The 23,087-nt window shown below is 31.0% G+C and overlaps 1 protein-coding gene across 1 annotated transcript; it reads right to left on the reverse strand.

Moving 5' to 3' along the window:
• Positions 1-1,471: 1,471 nt before the first annotated feature.
• LOC127736166 (LETM1 domain-containing protein 1-like) lies at positions 1,472-21,363 on the reverse strand. Its single transcript, XM_052246723.1, has 9 exons — positions 21,272-21,363; positions 19,291-19,445; positions 17,669-17,784; positions 14,052-14,143; positions 12,854-13,040; positions 9,346-9,447; positions 8,438-8,572; positions 7,693-7,789; positions 1,472-2,748 (listed from the first exon to the last, which is right to left on the reverse strand). The coding sequence occupies exons 1-9, from the start codon at positions 21,325-21,327 to the stop codon at positions 2,624-2,626; spliced, it is 1,065 nt and encodes a 354-aa protein (XP_052102683.1). The 5' UTR covers positions 21,328-21,363; the 3' UTR covers positions 1,472-2,623.
• Positions 21,364-23,087: the final 1,724 nt, after the last annotated feature.

Below are 23,087 nucleotides of genomic sequence, written 5' to 3' on the forward strand. Positions count from 1 at the left end.
CTCCTTGCCGACCTCTTCTTATTTTCATTTGAGTGGGAGTTCCTTCAGACACTTATCAAAAACAAGAAGATAAAAAAAGCCAGATCATTTAATTTCACATTCAGATATATTGATGATGTTCTTTCCTTTAACAATCCAAACTTTTCTGATTGGGGTTCCTAAATATATCATCCAGAACTAGAAATTAAAGAAACAACAGACACGGCTTCCTCCGCCTCAATTTTAGATTCATACCTCGAATTTGACATAAGCAGTCATCTCAGTACCAGAATCAATGACAAACGAGACGATTTTAATTTTGAAATTATAAATTCCCCAACCCCCTTAGCAGCAACATAACAACTTCAACTGCATATTGGATATACATTTCCCAACTCATTCGGTATTCAAGAGATTGCCGCTGCTACTCAGACTTTATAAAACGTCACCAGTGTCGGAGCAGAAAGTTCATGAACCAGGGTAATGTCAAATAACGTCTCGTCCTTTTTCTAAAAAAGTTCCTACCGAATTAGACTATTTACCCCTATTTGTGACATTTTTACCTATTGTTTTTGTTTGTTTTGTTCACACATCGTTGTCAATATAATGGAATTTGATGCGACTGTCATATAAGTGAGAGGTTTAGCTAGCTTTAAAACCAGGTTCAACCCACCATTTTTTTCTTAAAATGTCCTGTACCAAGTCAGGAAAATGGCCATTTTATATTATAGTTCTTTTCTGTGTGTGTTACATTTTAATGTTGTGTCGTAGTAATCCTCTTATATTTGATGTGTTTCCCTCAGTTTTAGTTTGTAACCCGGATTTGTTTTTTTCTCAATCAATTTATGAATTTCGAACAGCAGTATACTACTGTTGCCTTTATTTATAATGTTTGGAAGCACCTGTATCTTCAACACTTTGTGCATCATGTGCCTTTACTGTTGTCAAGACAAAGATACTTTTGAAAGGACTGGTAAATGTTTCACACCAAAAAACCAATAGATTCAACTATTTCTCCAGTGCCTTTTACAATTTAAACTCGCTCATCTGGATCTATGTGCATCTTCAACAATGGCCACTCTCAACAATGTAGACTTGAATATTATTCATGACTAAAATCTCTCTTTTGTTGATCATTTTTACTGTTTACAGTTTACCTTTATCTTCTATAATTATTGCCCAAAATAAAAAAAAAAGGGAAAAGGTCGTAATTTAAGGGCAATAACTCTTATAATAAGGATTCGGCTGACAAGTTCAGAAATATTATCCTTTTTGTAGATGCTGATCTCTTTTGCAGCTTAAAGTTTTTCTTTACCCACCAGTTTTTGCCCAAAATGGAAAAATAGGTAAAAATCATCATTAAAGGGCAATAACTCCTATAAGCAGCCTAATTTGTTTATGCAAAGCCTGTTTCAAAGGAGTAATAAGGCTTAAATGTTCATATATTAAAGAAATCATAAATTTTAACATATTTTTTTCTTCCTTATGTCTGCTTTTATATAATTTAATAATTAACAATCATTATCACCATACACATAAAATATTCTTAATGAAATTAGAATAACAAATTAGTATACTTCAATGCAATAATGAAATTAGAATAACAAATTAGTACACTTAAATGCAATTATGAAATTAAAAACAAATTTTATTATACTAATACAATAGTATAATAGTATACAATATAAGACCATTATTGTCACATGAAAACATACTTCTTTCAAAATCATAAACATAAAAGATCTGGTCATAAAAGCAGAAAAAGATATTTTAAAATTCTTAAGCTTTGACCCGACAAAAAACCACAACATTTTCAGGAATCTTTAGAAAAAAATTATATTAGAATACTTCCACCTATTCATCTGAAAGTATTGATGGCAACAATTTGAGCTCATACTTTATCAACTGGTTATCTAAACAGGAATGTATTTTTCACTCAGTGCCTTAGAAATTCAATACAGAATATAATTTAATCAAGTATCATTTGTTAATCGATTGTTCAATTGTATCTTATATTTTTATTTACAGTGGCCATATACGATTATCAATAAAGCTGACAATGAAAGTAAGTAGTTTAAAATGGAAACTAAGGGCATTATGCTAATGTTGTTTAAATTTGTCCACCAATTTATTTTTTGGCAGATCTGTTAGTTAGTCCCTGTAAAACCCCAAAAATGTACCTAGAATGGTTTTTTGATAACCTTAATTCATGGATGGTTTTCTGTATAACTATTTTATTATTATTCACAAAAAGGCAATATAATGTATTGTTAGAAATATTATATGATACACAATATACAAGATTAAAATTTTATTTGTAAGCAGTGATACACAATGTGTACCCATTATGCTTTTGTTTGGTTGATTGGGCATAAACATTTCTATCAAAATAATTCTGAAAATTATAAACTATCTGGTACTGCAAGTCTTCTGACAACAATAATCATAAAAACAGTAATCTTTGAGTGGCTCTCCACTGTCCCTTGCTTTTGTATTTGTCAGTACAAACAATCTCCTTAGTTGTCTTAGTATGTTAATGATTCTAGACAGAGGAAAAACAATATACAAAGCTTCCACAGATGTCTTCAGTCACAGCATTTTTTTTATTATACCTGTAGTATGGTCTTAGTACTTAAATTTCAATTCAAACTACTTCCTTTTTCTTTTTCCGCCTCCATCTAAATTTTTTACCCCCCAGTAAATGTCTATTAGTTGGATGATTTAAAGCTAATAATACTGGTCCATGTAATAACAAGGACATACTGTGTTCTGAAAAAAATATATAAATCTATCAGCTGCATGTTTTCATTATTTCACAAATAAAGGTCATTTATTGAATGGACCATTCGATATACTGTATATTTTCGGAAATCATTTTATAAAATGTTTTTATTATGTCATAAATATCACAAGATTAGAATCAAATTAATTTAACTAGACATTTTTAGGTAACATAGCATTGTGCCCTTTCACAATTTCCATTGTCTATGGCTTAAATTGTATATTTGTGAAATATAGCAGTGTTACGAAAATTAGAGAAAATCTACCTCGAATACCTGCATTTTTACTAAGTTTTTAAGTGTAACTGTACCAAAAACAATGCTTTATTATAACAGCAGTTAGTAGGTACTTGAACTTGCTTGTGACCACTTAGTATTTTTGATTTGTACTTTAATGGAAAATTAACAAATGCCTTACATGATCATGAGACCAAAGCCAACCCACATGTCGATTAAGGTAACACTATACAGAATGACGTTACGCCACGAGTTATCGTTCCTGCTGTTGTCGACATCTTTGAAATTGACGGCAAACGTAAAACCTGATGTTTTATAATAACTTAGAACGAATTAAACAAACAATTTGCCTCAGTCTGGTATAAAATAGTTGAAAGATAAATGTTTCTTTATTTCAAATTTGCAAATATATATGATTATATATTAAAAATACCTTCATTTTAACGTCGCTTTCTATACGTATCATATTTAATCACAAAACAAAAACCTTTGCATAATTACGATTCAAAAAAAAGAACAAAAATGAGAAAAAAAAATCACACTTAGGTGAAATATAAATAGTAAATTAACCATTTATTTTTATTAATATTTTTATAGTAAATTTGCATAGATGCAGAATGTCGAGGGATTTGATGCAATACGTTATTTGAAATTGATTGCTTCGGCGTCTTCCTCCCATTCTTCTTCTCATTCTTCACATTTAAATATATACTTTTTAAATGTTCTGTTTCTATTGATAAGTAAGCATGTGTACGATTAATCTATATATGTTCTTATGCATAACAGACTGAGCTTTTTATTCTGGGTTGAAAGTATAAATCCAAATTATAGAAACGCATGATAATGTATGAAAATACGGGGAATTGTACCACAATTAATGCAATTCCGCTATGAAGCCCATTCGTTTTTAAATGGTCACCGAAAAACGTCACTAGCAAAAAAGAAAAAGGAAATTTATTTGGAAAAGAATACCAATAGAATTTAACGGAAAAACACCATGCAAGCAGACGTACAAACTCAGACAGAAACTGGTTTATTGGCATGGAATGAAAAAAGAAGAGTTGTTGAAATTGGCTATTTGGCCGAACAACTTTCCCTATGTTTCAAGTGTAAACAGTATTTGAAATTTGTTGGACTGTACAGAAGAAATCCGATATGGTTTCGGAAGCTTGTTGAAAACAAACTACTAGCATTGTAATTTTATAAGCACAGTCTAAACAGGACAGCTACATCGGAATAAGGAGAAAGTTAACAAAAACAAATGGAATGTCAACACTAAATGAGCACTCGGTTAAGTCCAAATAAAATTTAATCATTCAGATCCCGTTACATCTTTTTCTTTCAATTCCATTCTGATATAAATTATTTTCTCGAAACCAATCAAACGATTAATTAAAAACCTGTGGCCCAACAATGAATGAATGATCGGTGCTTCGATGAAGGTTAATCCAGAAAAGCACTTCGAACGCAAACAAGCTACAAAACGATATTTTCATTAACCTATTTTATTCAAACGGCAAAAACAAACTGATTAAAAAAACAGTTCCAATGCCCCCCACCACAAGCCCTCCCGCGTTGTACATATTGTATCTGTCAATGGCCATTATAACTTTAAAAAAAATTGTTCGTTCTTTGATTGATTTTTTTTTTTATAAATATCGTTAATAGAGAAATGCAGATTTGAGAGCAAATGCAATGAAAGGAGTAGGCCCGGTAAGACCCCATTTTGGCCCCAAAATATAGCATTTCAAAAATTTGTTAAAAATTTAAACTTTAAGCATTTTATTGGAAAGAAGAATACTTTTGTTACATAAACATGGGCTGTTTTTGACAATACAATGTACATGCATCAGGTACATTTTGTACTAGCATCATTAATGCATGCAACATAACGAAATCTTCACAATTTTAGCATTTGTGCTTATTTTTAGACGGTTTTTGTTGAAAATGGAAGTGGCCGCACTTGTGTTCAGTCTTAATATTTAAATATATGTTGTATTTGATGATAATACATGACATATATATAGGTTGAGACTGAACACGAATGCAGCCACTTTCATTTTTAGACAAAAACCATCTGAAAAGTGACGTTTTGTGGCATATTTGATAGATTTTTCATATTTAAGCTTGAATTAAGGCGTCTCTAAGGACCAAATCAGTTTAAAATATTTTACATAAACTAATTGAATCGACTGAAGAAGGCACTTAAGTGTTTAAAAAATGTCAAAAATCTTTCATGAGATGTACTTCATATTTTAGGCCAAAATAAGCCCTAACCGGACCTTCTCCTTTCCAATATAATCATTATTTCCAAGGGGCATAACTCTTTTAAAAATATTTGATCAGCACTGACCTTCGAAATTATCCAAGACAATGCTGATATAAACCTTTAATCTAAATTATTCAAAGAACTGGCAAAAATTGTACACGTGAGAGCTGCTTAAAAATGCAATTTTCCATATATTAATTAATACATCCAAGCGGCATGGCTCTTTCAAAAGTAATTGATCGGCATTGATTTTCAAACTTGTCAGCGAAAATGCTGATATAAACCTAATATATAAGCTTTATAAAAATCAGGCAAGAATTGTACACGTCAGAGAGCTAACAAGACCGGACAGACAAACGGACGGACGGAAGGACGGACGCCCGGTATTTGTATATCCACCACAACAAGCGCGCGGAGACAAAAATCCAACGAGATCTTAAAATCAATTTTATTTTAGATTCATATTAATTTGCACTTTGTCTTCGGGGAGGGGTGTGTTTTTGGTGTTTTGAGTTGGTCATGACGTACAGGTACAGCTGATAAAAACGCACCTTTTCACAAAGTGGGGAGACAAAACGACTCACAGACGATTAGCAAAGGTGCCTTTTGGGGGATAGGCATATTGCTCACATAGTCGTCGGGAAAAGCCCGAGATACTTCGCAGTCTTAAAAGGAGTTTTTACAACAAGTATACAAGTGTTTATGTAAATTAAAAGGGTTGTTTTTTCTTTGTGTGCATAAATGGAAATGTGGGATATACAATAAAACAGCAAATGGCCAATTAATGACACACAAAACCAAAGACATCTATATAACACGTGACTAATGCAGGATGGACGAGTATTTTTTTAATGCTAATTTGTAGTTTTAGTGAAGATTCGTTGGTCCCTTTAATTGGAAAGTTAATAAGTATATTTAGTATGGCAAGTATTAAATCTATCAAATTATAACATCACATGTTCACAACAAAAGTCAGATTTTAACTATAACAGCAACATATTTCAGTCTCCTAATACGTATTTGTTAGTCTTTAAATTCTTGTATTTTAGGAGAAAACACAATCGCTTATGAAATAAGGAGATGTGGTATGTTTGCCAATTAGACAGCTTTTCATCAAAGACCAAATGACGTAGACGTTAGCTTGCTTACGTTGCTACATTTGAGATCTCCATATTACCATTCCACTATGAACTGCTTATTCAAAAAGATATTTTGTCACCAAATGATTTATAAAATAGAACATCATCATATATGCTAATATATATTTTGCTCCCTTGACAAAATGCTGGGAGCATATTGGTTTACCCGTGTCCTTTGACAGTCCGTCCCTTACTTGGTATATAGAGTTTATACCACTGATTTTTTTTAGGATTACAGTTTTAAAGCTTTAACTTTTAAATTATGTACTTGGTGTTAGTAAAAATACAATACGCGCATCTTGTTTTGAAAGCTAACTTGAAGTGCACCCAGTTAGGACGAAATAAAATTAACTCATTAGAATGTTATATTGAATTTAAGGAAATTTCCGACAGGAGGAATGAAAATAAAATAACAAACACCATTCAGATCCCGTTACATATTTTTTTTCAATCCCTCAGAATAAAAATAAAGTTATTCTGTATTCCGTAACATCACATATTTTTGTCAATTTCTAATCTTATCGGTCATCTTTGAAGCGATTTATCTAATAAACAAGGATGGTGACATATGTTTTTTTATGCATGTATGGATTTGGTATACAATCCTGGATATTATGTTAGTTTTTAGTCTTTCTCCGTATATGAGAAAAGTAAGTCGAAAAAAAGACATTTTCCTTATATATCTATGTAAATTTGGCGCCAAAATTGACATTTACTTTACAAAATTACAAAAAAACAAGAATGGTGACCCCCATTTTTTATTTCATATTCCGATGTAACTCGATATAAAGTACCAGTGTGCTAAAAATTTTAGAAATCGGGAGATATGCCATTCGGTATCGTGTTACCTTAACAGTATTATACTATGAAAGAAACAATAATAGGTTATCGTTTTTTTGCTGTATAACATATTTGTATTTCGATTATTGTTTTGTACATAAATCAGGCAGATAGTTTTCTTACATGTATTTGATTTGTTATACATTTTTCATGTCAGGGCCTTTTATAGCTTGGTATGTGGTATGGGTTTTGTAATTATTGAAGGCCTAGAGAGATTTAGAATTGCTTATATGCACATCATTTTGTCTCAGGTTGAGAGTTGTCTCATTGGCAATCATACCACTTCTCCTTATTTTTATCCATGTAGTGATATAATTTTGATATAATATATAGACTGATAAATTGTTCATTTTTCAAGCAATAATTTGCACTAAAGTACTGTTTATAACTTAACTGCACTAATATAGTTTTCAATTCTTGAAATGTGTGCTACATGTTTACAACATACCATCTACTTCTTTACTTATCTGAGTCCAAGATTCTAAATAATTTTCCTTTTCGTCTCTATTCATTCCATATGGATTTAATCCCCTACTTAGACAAGACTGCAATAGAAGAATCACTCATAAGTTGCTGACATCTGAATGCAGTGACTTTAATAACATAATACTGTACATTAATCGTGGACATATTTTGCTTGCTACTTTCTGTTCAAAAGTAAAATAACAAAAATACCAAACTCCAAGGAAAACTCAATCGGAAAGTCCCTTATCAAATGGCAAAATCAAAAGCTCAAACACATCAAACTCATGGAAAACAACTGTCATATTCCTGACTTGGTACAAATAGATATTATTTTGTCATAAATACTATCAAGCTTTTGCCTAACTGCAAAACCATAACTCTAATGGGCCTGATGCTTTCTGATTTGTGGAGACCATTGCCAAAAAAAATAAGTTCCATCCGAGCTACATTTTGCCATAATGCACTGAGTGCTTCATCAAATAAAATTATCAATTTGAACTCTAGCAAGGCAAAAGTTCATACTGAATGATAGTCATTGACAAACCAAGCTCTTGTTATGAACAACTTACAATTACTCTTATATCAAATAACAAATCTTTATAGATTAATGTATTTAAGTTTTAAAGGAGTTAGTACATGTACATGAAATTACTTTTGTTGTAAATATTTTCACCATTCACTTATCCCATGTCAACAAAAATCATTTTGGAATCAATATCAAGTCTTACCGTATTGATGTCCTCCTCGGTCATAGAGTTAAAACCCTCCCTGACAATAGCCAAGTCTGTATGAAGTAATATCAATCCTTCTTGTACTAACTTTGATCTTCGTAATGAAAACCCAAATGTTTTTGCAAGATGTCTCTGAAAATATATAATTTTTTTTCTCAATTTTCCAAACCAAAATAAAAGCATGCCAGGTCATCTTGTATATTACTAAGACTTTAAAAAAAACTAAAGAAGATACTTTGTCATGTCAAGACTCCCTGGTTGGTTTATTTGTATAGACATCTGTATAATTTTATTGAATCACTGGTGAATTTCTTAAATTCAATGACAGTCTTCAAAGGTACAAGTATATGGTTACTGACATTTATCTAATATAAAAGTCGTAATTAATTGAAACAGTAGAAGGGACACAACTCTTTAAAGGAATGCAGGTATGATTCATTTTTTTTTTATATCTTCCACATTCTCTACACTGTCATCAGGATAAATACAAGGAGAAATATTTCCTTGGACTCCTGAATTCAGGTAACTTCAAGTTGAGGTCACAGTTGATAATGGTTTATATACTATATATTTGATGTAATGAATGTTTGTAAACTTGTTTGTAATATCAAACTAATGAAAAGTGAAAAATTGTTTATAATATCAAACTAATGAAAAGTATAATTGAATTAAAAGTTCAAATTATAAAAAGTGTTGTTCTATTATGAAAAGACTTTATAAATTTCGAGTTCTTTTGACCAGTCTTTTTCTTTTTATTCATCCAGGCATAATATTAATAAACTGTCACTAGTTTTTTTGGGATCATTACTATCGTTGATTCTAAATGCTATAGAAACTATTATGGTAGTTCTTTATTGTAGTGCAACATTCTTGCATAATGAATACAAAAGGTTTTATAAACTTACAGAATATGCAAATGATAATTTCTCTGCCTTAAAGTTATAAGTCTCAAATACTGGCTTTACTTCTAAAATTTCTTCAACTGTTGGATGCAAGGAGTTTTCTAGCTAAAAATAGTAAAGAACAGTAAGCAAGGTACTATAAAAGTAATCACTTCAATCAGATACAGATACTATATATTACACAATGGCATATCTCCTTTTCTTTTAAAAATACTAAGGCCAAACAAAAAGCATGTGTGTTTATTGTTTCCTCTTTAAAAAATAAAATTGGGTAGGTAGGTAAGAATTCTTTCTTTTATTTTGGTCAATATGTTTACACTGGGTATATTGGGAAACCTGGAAATTATAACAATTCACTACTAAAAGTGCCAATTAAATCTAAGGGTAGGAGGCATTTTGAAGCTTAAAATAATTGGGTCAGTAGGAAAACCCTAAACACAAGTTGTTTTGTTTTTATTTTGGCCTAAATCATTGTTAATCACATATTTATATTGAATTCAAATGCCAAAAAAAAAACTATTATTTCAAATCTTCTTGCATGCATATCATTACTACATAGTAATAATAAGAAATTTTAGTTTCTCTTCCTTGGTTCAGGTACAGGCTTTGTCCCAGGTTAGAGTTATCTTTTTGACATTGTTCTACAACTTTTTTATCAATATTGTATTTATATTGTGTCATAAATCAAACTTATTCGTTCAGTGTATGTTTACCTGTCTTTTTATTATATAGATATATATAAGAAGATGTGGTATGAGTGCCAATGAGACAACTCTCCATCCAAGTCAAAATTTATAAAAGTAAACCATTATAGGTCACAGTACAGTCTTCAACACGGAGCCTTGGCTCACACCGAACAGTAAGCTATAAAGGGCCCCAAAAATTACTAGTGTAAAACCATTCAAACGGGAAAACCAACGGTCTAATCTATATAAAAAACGAGAAACGAGAAACACTTTTGAACCACATCAACAAACGACAACTACTGAACATCAGATTCCTGACTTAGGACAGGTGCAAACAAATGCAGCGGGTTTAAACGTTTTAATGGTACCAAACCTTCACCCTTTTTCTGAAACAATAGTGTAACATCACAACATAGAAAGACACACTATAAAATATCAACTGTAATAGCTTAACTCAATCAAAGGACATATTAACACCATTGAACATACACTGAACAAATAAATTTGACCAATGATACAATGTAAATACAAAATAAATAAACTAAGGGAAGAATAATAAAAGTAACATGTTATATCAATATGAAATGTTAAACAATTAAAGAAAAACAATATGCTCGAACAAAAATATCAGCCATTTGCAATAAATTTAAACACAGGTAAATGAAAATAATTTTGTTATTAGGTATATGTGTACAGTTCCAATATAGAAAGGAAATATTTTTACAAAATAAATCATTTTGATGTTCATAGTATGAAGTGAAAATTTATAGTAATACCAAACACTTATCAAAGCTGGTATATATATAAAACAGATATAACCCTGAATAACATTAAATAACAAAAAAGCAATACAATTAGTATCAACAGGTCAAATAAACAAGAAAGTACGATTTGAGAGTACTGACAGCTAGTTAAAAGCCAAAACAATTAATAATAAAAAATCATGCATCAGAGACTAAAATCAACTAAAACACATCTCAGGGATTTAGTATTTTAACGTCATGGACAGTCAAAGAAAACATGACTAGTGCAATGCCAAAAATAAATGTATCGACAGACAGTAGGATAGTTAGGAGTTTAACCTCTTTATAGATCAAAACGAACGTGGGTGTGTCTTTATACATCCCGTTTGAAAAGAATACAAATTTAGTTATGTTTTAATTTGCTGATGACAAAATCGATATTAGTGCCAATGTAAACTATATTCAAAGATCTAATTGCAACATTGGTAAGATAACCTTTACTAATAAGTTTGTTTAAAGGTTTGATGAGTTTACACGGATCACATAGTGATTTCAGTGCTTTAAGTACAATATTACCGTAAAATTTAGGATGTGAAATACCGTTTATAATCAGTTTTCTACAAGTACAGCCAAATTTACTAATCAAATCTTTGTATCTATGAAAGAACTTAGCAAAAGTTTTACGTAATTTATGGTAACGAAATCCCTGACTTAATAATTTACCAGTGATGCATTGATTACGTTCGTTAAAATCTATGACATCACTACACACACGGGCATATGTCTTTTTGATCGAGTTAACAGTCAGGGGCATTACTTAAACAAGTAACTTTTAAAATTACCTATACAAGTTATGTTGAAAACAAGGCTATTTTAAATATTACTTATATAAGTAACTTTTGTAAATATTATTTTTATAGGTGTCCTTTCATACAGATTTTAATAGCTTTAACAAATTTCACAGACATCTGGTTATTTTCCCCATGAAATATAAAAACTAATCCTCCTGAAACACTAATTGCCTTTCTTACACTTCTGGGTCAAAGATTGGTCTCTTGGGACTATTAAAATATCGTTTTTCTTGAAAATCTTGAGGTAGGCAGACATAAATAGATAGAAACTTGTGATTTAATTAAGACTTGAAGTTATTTATAATTTGTAACCAAAAACAATTACATATGTTCCTTAAATAATTGTAATTACTAATTCTTTGAAAAATGTATAAAATGACTTAATGAAGTAATATTTTTGTCATTATTTTTAAAGTAACGGTGTATCGCTATACTCCTCTCAAATTTAATAAATTCTTAATTTTAAGTGATAAAATGATGTTAAATTTCATAAAAACTACATTTAGTCCATGCTTCTATTGAAATTTAAAATAACTGTTTTGAGTAATTTAAAAATGTTTGAAAACAAAAATTACCTATATAAGTAACTAAAAAATATAACTTGTTTAAGTAACGCCCCTGACTGGTTAAGCCATTTCAATTGATATTTTATAGTGTGTCTTTTTATGTTGTAATGTTACACTACTGTTTCAGGTTAGGGTGAAGGTTGGTGCCTGTTAAAACGTTTAAACCCGCTGCATTTGTATGCACCTGTCTTAAGTCAGGAGCCTGTTGTTCAGTGGTTGTCGTTTGCTGATTTGGTTCATAAGTGTTTCTCGTTTTTTATATAGATTAGACCGTTGGTTTTCCTGTTGCCAAAGCTCTGTGTTGAAGGCCGTACTTTGACCTATAATTGCTTACTTTTTACACATTGTGACTTGGATGGAGAGTTGTCTCATTGGCACTCATACTACATCTTCTTATTTATATTAATAATTTGAATTTTTAATGATTATCTTGTTTTTAAAAATTATTTGCATTTTTGTAGCAGGTCTTTTCTTGTTGCTCTTTCTAAAAAAAATGATTCCTTACCATATAAACAAAAGTAAGTGTTCCTACAATTTAAGCAATGTTAATTTTGCATCATGTGTGTTGTACTTCCAGGTAATATTTGATATATATCATGCATGAAAAACTTACGTCTTGTATGTATTTGATCCAGTTCTCATGTTATTCTATTTAATGTACTTACTTTATGAAATATGTGTTCCATTTTAAGTTTATATTCTGTATGAGGTATATGTCTACATGCTATTTCCATGTGATCTAGAATTAATGGCAAATGTTTTATTCTGTCTTTATGTCTTTGTTCATATACTTCTTTCTTTATTTCCTCCGTCCAGAAATGACTTGTCAATAATAATTTGGGATAAAGGTAGCTGAAAAAAAAACACAAAATAGAGTGAAATGCTTTAAATGGGAATTATTTTCCCTTGACCACTATCTGAGAAATGTTTCTTTATTTCAAGCACTCTCTGCTCATTGGAACCAAGACAGGCAGTATGTTTTCTTGGTTAAATATTTTGACACCCTGAAAGTTAATATCTAGAACTGATAAAGGGCTGTTATTAATTCTTGACTTAGGTATACATTATAGAATGTAAGTAAAATATAAAGACAAAGAAATTAAATACATGTCCCACACTTTTTTGCAAAAAATAAATCATCTACAAATCGTAAATACCTTTACTAATCTATATCTCATAAGGGAGATAATTTTTGTTCTTCAAATTTTTTAGTTAATATGGTTGACATATATACAAGAAGAATATGTCTCCATATGACACCATGCTAAGCTTACAGTGACATCTGGGTCTAAAACTTAATTTGGCATATATTTCACATAATAATGAAAATGTATATTAATTTCCAATTAGTATGACCAAAACTTCATAGTACCGGTAAGCAAACTTGTACCAAAACTTCAAAATTTAAATATGGGGTGTAAAGAAAGAATCAAAGACTGGAAAACATAATCCCCCTACTATTGCAAGTGGGGCATAAAAGTGAAGTTCCACGAAATTAGAAAAAAGAGATGATGTATGGTTCCATTAGTAACTGAATAATCCCTGAAAAAGGTCAGTGGCGGTCCGACGGATCCAGGAGTGGGGGTTCCGGCGATTGAAACCCCCCTTTTTTTTGACATATGGTTTGAACCCCCCTTTATCCTGGGTTGGAACCCCCATTTTAAAAATGGCTGGATCTGCCCCTGAAGATCCACCAATCTAGAAGGACCTACAGATTATCAATGGTGGGGATAGATTAGGAAGATATTGATACTATGGAACATCATCCTGTTTTACAGATTTACAAACTTTCCAGCTTAATTACATAAAACTTCAATCAGTAGCCATTTATAAAATCATAAAGCAATTGTAAATTTTACTTACGCTATTGGTAGTATGGTAGGAAAGACAACAAAAGCACCAGGCATCATAGCTACTACAAGCATGGGGGCTGCTTTTATCATCTCACTTGGCATCTGAAAAAATTGATAGAAAAAATATTTTCAGATCTGACTACTGCTATTTTTTTCATGATACTTCTGATATAAAATAAACTGTTACATAATATGCATAATAAATCAAGTCTTATATAGTATATAACATAACAGTTAAAAATATTTATGTAAATTAAGAGACAAAAATTACCGGTGTTGTTTTCACCACTGTTAGCTACCAATATCAGTTCAAAAGATCAGACTGGGGTTATTGTGATGTTCTAATTTTTGGATATATAACCTTATTTTTGGAATTATTTATATTGTTTTGAATAGTTAATGGTTCATATTGACATGATCTATCGCTGAGAATTTTATTCATCAGTTTATTAAGCATACATGTACCAGGTACATGTAACATTATAACTGTAAGGTGTATCGAATTAATTATGTTTTTTTGTGAGGTTTTAATATTCAATTTTTGATAGATACATTGTGTAATTTGCATCATTACATGATTCAAGTTTTTTTGAACATTTTGTGGTTTGTGTTGGAAATTTCAGTTTGTGTTTTGTATTTGCACTTGGTAGTGCAAATCAGAATCTTGTGTCTTGTTGGAGATTGTGTAAATGACTAGTTTGCATTCAGTAACCTCGGTAACCTTACTTTAACAGCTACTTTTACCAATGGTGGCAAGTTTAGGTTCGATTCAACTGATCACATTTATTCAAAAGTTCATGCAACTAATCAGGACTATGACAGTCAAACATTATTTTTCCCATGAGTATGAAGACAATGATATGTGGTTTGATTGACAATGAGACACCTATAATTCACAATAGACTAAAGGACCAGGATGTGAACACCTATAAGGCACTGTAAGGCCTTCAACAATGAGCAAATCCCATATAGGTTTATTTTAAAAGCAACTATAAGGTTCTCAGGTTGCATGATTTATGTTTGTTTTTCCCTACTCTTGTTACATTATGTACATTGATATCAAAAGATAAGAAACAGGTGAATGCAGACTAGAAAGATACAGTACCATTTAAACGAATCGATTCAAGATCGGTTTTTTTCCGATTTCCGTGTTTTTCGGAGTCACACCGCATACCACAGATTATACTCCCAATTTCCTCCAAAGATTCTCTCCCAACACCGTGTGGCTGTTAATTGGTTTATTGCCCATCGGATGTCCTAAAAATTAACGACGCGTGACAACATAATCGGATTAGCCAGATTATTTACCTTATGTTCATTTAATCCATCTTGATTGCACCTGTGTGCTTTAAAAACACGGTATTAAAATTTTAACAATTGTTTTCTTTTCTTTGACAGATAAAGATGTGATATTATCATTCAGCATAAGATAATTATTCCTATATGTTTTTGCCTTATGTCATTGTCATTTGAAATAAAACGTACAAACGAATAAAAATACGAAGAAAAAACTTATTTTGTATTTATATTATAGTCTGGTCAGTTCTTGCAACAAAGATGATTTTACCACAATTAGAATCTTTTATGACTTACTCAGTAAGCAATTTCAGGTGCATATTTATTTTGCAATGTAAAATATTATGTTTCACTACCTCGGTACATGACCGACTTGAATTATTTGAATTCCGAAAAGACACATCTATGGTTGAACAAAGGGAATAAGTTTTGTATGCATGCCCTTTATTCATGAAAACAAAACACTGAGAGAAATTCTCCGCCCAGACACACAACATTCACAACTTAATTATATGGAAAAAAATTATCGTTTATCTCTGTTATTGATCATTAATTATTTAAAAAAAGAAATTGGATGAGCGCAACCCGTATTTTATAGCTCGTTAAAAGTTCTTGGCGAAATGAAAAAAATGAACTATTTCAACAATTACTATAGAAAAAAATCAAATATATATACGAAAAATATTAAAATGAAATTATATCGTGTACCCAGATGCTACAAGAAAAAATAAGTGGACAGGATTTTAATGATCTACACATTTTCATAGAGGATCTCTACCAACGCCCAACTTAACGACATGCATCGTGTTTTCATCTACAATAAGTTTATATTGTTGACCATGGACATATAACGTAACTAATGTTCAGGTCGGTTTTGACTGATAAAACATAAAAAATAAAATAGTTAAAGAAGACATGTGTCGTTTATTCGGAAAAGGATTATATTTTAGATTCCGGTTAATCAATTGTAAAAGGACCTTCTAGAGCCTCAATACTAACGTACAAAAATGTAAATCATTAATACAAAGCAACTTTAAAACCTGAATTAATTTTCCAACGGTCGTTCAGAGAGGTCACCTGAGTTTACTGGTACGTGATATTATTTCCTGCCATATAAAGATCTCGTGCTGCGGATAAAATTGATGTCAGCTATTTTTAGCATTTAATATTGTGAGTAGTCAAGTTCAAGTTCAACAACACACTGTTGATCACTGAGATGTGTATCGTGGAATTGTCTTCCATCGGCAAATTAATTTCTTTTAAAATCTTTTAAGATCAAGTGCTGTCCAAAATACAACACACAAGTTTACATTCATTGTGAGTAAATAAATATTATGCAAAGACGAGTCATTGTGCAGCTGTGGAAGTATTCCTGTTGTAGCCGAAATGTATTATCATCCTAAAGTAATGCCAACAAATCGTAAAAAGAAAATGCCGTAAGACTCATTAAGCATAATGAATGGTGAATAATATTATCTTTTTTACTTGTATATACAAAACTTTGAGACACGTTATTTTCTTTAAACTGCTCACATTTAATCAGCGGTAGTTTCCGTTTATTTTTACACAAGTTTGTCCCTTTTCGTAAATGTTTTTTATAAAACTTTAATGCAATTGAAAGAACTAGCAACAACATTTTGCTTTTAAATCTTTTATTTGTTTCAAGCAATTAGATAATCGTAAAAAGAAAATGCCGTAGACTTATTAAGCATAACGAATGGTGAATAATATTTTCTTTTTTACTTGTATACAAAACTTTGAGACACGTAATTCTCTTTAAACTGCTCACATTTATTCAGCTTTGAAATAGAATTTCACGTTTTTTTCCACATTTTCCACAAAATTTTATAAACCTTTTCCGGTAATGTCTGTTTTTTTTAAACAAGCAAGTCCATTTAGGTAAAGATATTTTTAGATTAGCAAGCAAGAAATACGAATATATTTTAACTTATTTTTAACACAAAAATTAAACTTAACCAATATAAAAAGACATTTAAAATTATACACTTGTTTGACACTTACATGTAAACTGGTACAGTAGACCGGAAATATAATTGTTTATGACATCAGGTAATCCAATTACCCTATCAGTCGTGTGTCGGCATAGATGAAAGTAGGATTAGGGCAATTAATTCCTCGGTGTTTGGAGTGAGCTCGCTATCACAATGAACATTTATGCGATTTTGAGAGAGATTACTCCTAAATTCCTCCCAACATTTTGGGAGGAATATCGGAGTTTCTCGGAGTGACTCCGAAATTTTCCTTGGTGTAGGGTGTGGGAGAGCTGATTGGTTTGAATGGTACTGTATAAAAATCTAAAAAAAACCTTACCTGTTGATAAATTACAAGTTCCTTACGAGAAAATGTATGTAGTTCCTTGCTGTTATACCATATATCTTTACTAACTTGATAATATGTCTTTGTATCCCCCAATAAATCATTAAATCCTAGAAAAAAAAACCATATTATTCTGAAAAATACATCTAATGCTAATTTTCATAGATTCAAATTGACTCAAAAACTGTGGTTGCTTTTGTTTGTTTGTTTGTTTGTTTGTTTGTTTGGTAAGGCATAATGCCTCTTTGTATTAACATACATTGTACATTCTGATTCTTACAAATTAATATAAGTTGATACTTTTACATAAAGAACTATTTGTTGTGTTTTTTTATTCAGTATAAATTGCACAATTCTGTTTTTTTTCAATTTTTGCTGAATATATAGGTTTATGATTAACAATTCTTTTTCTCATGAAGAGTATCATTTCACAAAAATTTGGTCACATGATTTTTTTAGAAATTTTACAATAAATTTTCTGTCATTTTACCTTTAGCATGTTTAGTAATGGTATTTGAGCTGCTGTCTTATTAATGTATATCCCACTTTGCTTGATCCATATTGAATGGTTGATGATACTTTACACCAGCAACTTTTCAAGGAGATCACAAATGTATAATTTCCTCAAGGATTTTTAGACTAATTTTTTTAAGTGGATTCCTTATTGCTGATGCAGCCATCTAGGGTCTCTATTGCCGTGTAGTAGCTGATTTGTTGGGTTTTTTTTTTAATTCATGTCAAGACACCAGATCATTTCTATCAAGCGAAGGCAATAAGATTTGAAATCATGAAATGCTTATCTTATGAAAACAATTTGTTTGGCTAACAATCATGACAATATGGAATCAGACAACACAATAGTTCAATAATAATCAAATAAACAATTCTAAGAATTACCAAAGTAGAAATTAAAAAAAAAAAAGGTTATTAAATAAAATTAAGACTACAGACAAGTTAATAAAATAAAAATAAAATTATATGAAATTATATAGAGGGTATGGGTGAGCAGCTAGTTAAAATTTTTCTCAAGATTATCGAAATAATTTAAATCAACACTTCAACTGGAAATTCAAAAACAACATAAAATGAACTAAGTGTTTACCACCTACAATATAATCTAGAAGTGATTTTAGCAGGCATGTAATTTAGTACGTAAATACAGGCGAGTAGATATCAACTGATAATCCAGTTAGAAAAGTTATAAAAAAAATTAAGTAGTAATAAAATGAATTTAATTTAAATCTTTGTGTGCAGAAAAACAATAATGAACCAGTGAAGAATAATAAATTATGCAAGAATGGAAAATTCTTGCTTAGTAATTATTCATTTTTACTAAAATAAAATTTCCAAATGGCTCATACTGGACTTTTATGTCAAGCAAGAAAGATAACTCCTGAAATTTATGGCTTCATTAAAAATCTGAATCCTATGTGTATTTAATAAGTTTTCTCCTGCACCTATACTATCCTGCTAAGTCGCTCTGTAATTTTCTTATCATATCTTTAGGATGTGAGCAGAACTTAGTGAATTCACAATGTGTGAGGAGAAGTATTATAGCTTACTTTCATCATGCATATAAATGTGTAGAGCAGGGAAACTTTAAGTTTTGAACTTACCAACTTTAAAAGTCTTGTAAAATTTGAATGCTGAAGGATTGTTAGTTTCTACAAAATTTTCACATTTTTCAATCGTCTTTACAAATTTGTTTATTAAATATCTCTTCAATCTACCAGGAGGTCCAAGTGTGTCTTGTGGATGAGAACAGTAGTACCTAAAAACATAAAATGCATTTGAATTTAATTTATCTAGGGCATGCTATGCCTTAAAACTTTACCAGATGCACAGGTTACTCTGTCCTCGGAATAAATATTAAATTTTGAGGTGAAAATGCAGCCATTTTAGCCAAAAGGTCCACATGAACCTTAAATACACCTTATCACTTTTTGTCCACCATAGCATCTTTTGAATTCATGCATTTTCCTGTACATTTTCTATGTCACAATGCTTCTGTTATTACATCACATTAAGAATCCATTGTTCAATGAGGTCATTTACACAGATTGGTCGATGAAACCATGCTAACGTTACACCAGTATATAGAAAAGGAGACAAACATCATCCTGGTAATTATAGACCAATTTCACTTACCTGCATCTCATGTAAATTACTTGAACATATACTAGCTAGTAACATGATGAAACACCTTGAAACAAATAAATACTTTATGAACTACAACACAGATTCAAAGCAAAAAGATCATGCAAATCACAGGTAATATCTCTCATACACCAACTAGCTCAAAACAATGATAATAAAAGAACAGACTTCCAATGTCCCCCGCGTTGCACATATTTTAGATTTTCCAAGGGGCATAACTTTTTAAAAAAGTCAATCGTCCACCATTATAGAACTTGTCCGAGATATTGCTGATATTAACCTATAGTATAAGTTTTATCAAAATCTGGCAAGAATTGTACCTGTGAGAGTGCTAACAAGGCATTTCCTTAAATTTAATATTTCAAAGGGGCATAACTCTTTTTTAAAAAGTTGATCGTCCACCATTATAGAACTTGTCCGAGATATTACTGATATTAACCTATAGTATAAGTTTTATCAAAATCTGGCAAGAATTGTACCTGTGAGAGTGCTAACAAGGCCATTTCCTTAAATTTAATATTTCCAAGGGGCATAACTCTTTTTTAAAAAGTTGATCGTCCACCATTATAGAACTTGTCCGAGATATTACTGATATTAACCTATAGTATAAGTTTTATAAAAATCTGGCAAGAATTGTACCCTTGGACAGACTCAGACGGACGGAGACATGGACAGACGCCCGGTATTTCCATGCCCCCTGCACGTGTTATATCATTAATTGCCGATTGATTTTATCCCACTGCATTCATTTCCGGTTCTTATTGGATTAGTACAGCCCTGTACAAGACGTCATACTGACTGAATTGACAATTTTCTGTGTGAATTATACCAATTTACAAACATTACTTAAGAAATGACTGTAATATTTTTTCTGTCTATGAATAAATAACATCAAAAATGTGGTGCACACTGAATAACCCGCGTAGCGGGTTATTTTAAAGTGTGCACCACATTTTTTATGTTATTTCGAATAGACAGAAAAAATATTACAGTCATTTCTTATAATTTAATTCTTAATTCCATTTTAAACCGGAGTAAATCATGAAAAAATGTTGATGACGTCAAGGTCACATGACAAAATCATGTCTATGAGCTGATAAATAAAACAACGTCAGCCAATCGGAAGACGCGTTACATCCAAAATTAAATTATATGTCTATATAGGCATATTTTTCAGACTATATTGCTGATATTAACCTATAGTATAAGTTTTCGGACTATCGGATTATAGGACTGTCGGACTATAGGATTGTCGGATTATAAGACTGTCGGATTATAAGACTGTCGGACTACAGGACTGTCGGATTATAGGTCCGACTCCACTGTTCAGTAACATCATGAACATCTTTTAGTTCGGCTATGACACATTTTACGATGACAGCTGATTTGGAGCAGAGAAATGTTTGCATAAATGAATTTTTGGATTAAATCAACTCATACCGGCGAAATATTTTTCTTCTGTAAGTTATTCTTGATAAATCTTTGAACGATTGCATGGTCCTAATTTTTTTTCTTGTATATACACTTTTTCTTCCTTTTTTTCAAGAGAGTGCCCTTGTGGTTTCACTTAAAACCAAAAAAAACTATAATAAAAACGAATATAAAACGTTTCATTACGGAAATTGTTTTTTGTACTTTATTTATCCATTTTATATCGTATTTTAATTACAACTGTGAAAATATGACATCAGAACTCATACATATTCTTCTGGCTGTACTTTATATACTCTGGTAATATTAAGTTGATCCATGAAATTCATTTTTGTTACCATGAGCAAGGATTTGTATAGTAAGTCTTACTATAAAAATCCTTGCCACGATGAAAGTTCTATTTTTTAATCAGCAAAGAATGTTTTCTTGATTATGTAACCTAAATGGTCCACCACTTTCTTTCTTGTCCTATTTTAACAGATTTATATGTTTGATAAATGTGGAAGATGTAAACATTACCCTTAAAATAAGCGAATTTATTTTAGAAGCCAGACTACTCGACAATCTTTATAACTATATACCAGTGGCGGATCCAGGGGGGGAGGTCCGGTGGTTGGAACTTTTTTGACGATCAATGCTTTTGAATGGGGACATATGGTTGGAACCCCCTCTTTATCCTGGGTTGGAACCCCCCTTTTAAAAATGGCTGGATCCGCCCCTGATATGCTAAATTTAATTTTCTATTTTCAATGACTTCATATAATATATGTTTTGCATTTTTTTTACATAACTCCATACCCCATAATTATTTTTATAATGGTTAGTCAGATAAGTTTATAACCCCAAATGGCGCAAATCACATCTGACCTTTACTTGATTTAAAAACACGTATACATCACATACAAAAGAATGCACAGTCAGACATAAAAATGGTTTTAAGCGTTCAAGAAAACTCTTTGGTTTGATAATCAACCAAAAGATTATTAGATTTACTTTAAACGTGATAATTTAATCATCTGTTGTTTGGATTGCAAACGTCACTTTTCATCAAAGAAAGGACTTCAAATTGTTAGTTATATATATGATGGAACTGACAGAAACATCCAATTTCTATCTATGAAATTAAAAAAAAAAATAGGCTTAGCGTTGGTTTTGACATGATTTATAACATTTTTTTATAAAATTTCCCGTCAATGAATTGAGACATTACTCGGAAAATAAGTTCCCAACTTCCTCAGGCAAAGATGACTTCAAAGAAAGTTAGTTATTCTTAAAGGTCACTTTCGGGAATTGAGCGCCTAACGCATTTATGTATCTATACACGCCTAACTTTAAAATGTATGGGTTTGAGCGTTCAAGGTTAAATCCGCAATTATTTTCATTTATTAGCAGTGGGCATAGATACCACTGCTGTTGGATTTATAGTCACTAATTTATAAGTGATAAATAAATCAGTGTTTAGGTACTGACATTATCTATATAATTTTTTTTTCTAAAATTTCCCGTTAGTTTAATGAATGAAATACTAAATAATTTCCTTATTTTTATATTTTAGGTCCCTTTTGGTCATTTGAAATGCGTCCATGGCTTTCGCATGTTTGTGAATAATGCGGATTTAATTCAACAAGAGAGTGTGGAGGTCGATGTCAGTTACAACCTACCTAGTTTTTTTTTGTCTCCATTAATGTCTAAAAACCATTATGTATTACATTCCATTCATTTTTACCGCCGTCTCTGTATCTGTAACATTTTCTAAAACTATAGATATTAAGGCGAATGATATATAATTGAAAGTGTTGGACTCTAAACTTTTCTATTTTGTATA

This window comes from Mytilus californianus, unplaced genomic scaffold (genome assembly GCF_021869535.1).
Source record: "Mytilus californianus isolate M0D057914Y unplaced genomic scaffold, xbMytCali1.0.p SCAF_3, whole genome shotgun sequence".
Lineage (NCBI taxonomy): Eukaryota > Metazoa > Mollusca > Bivalvia > Mytilida > Mytilidae > Mytilus > Mytilus californianus.

Bases quoted from the DNA above. Each gene is read 5' to 3' on its own strand.
- LOC127736166 (XM_052246723.1), bottom strand. From the start codon at position 21,327: ATGCAATCGTTCAAAGATTTATCAAGAATAACTTACAGAAGAAAAATA. The intron at 8,573-9,345 runs GTAAGTTTATAA...ATATATTTTCAG, and splicing joins AATTATCATTTGCATATTCT to AGACATCTTGCAAAAACATT. The intron at 2,749-7,692 runs GTATGTTGTAAA...TATTTTTTTCAG, and splicing joins GATAAGTAAAGAAGTAGATG to AACACAGTATGTCCTTGTTA.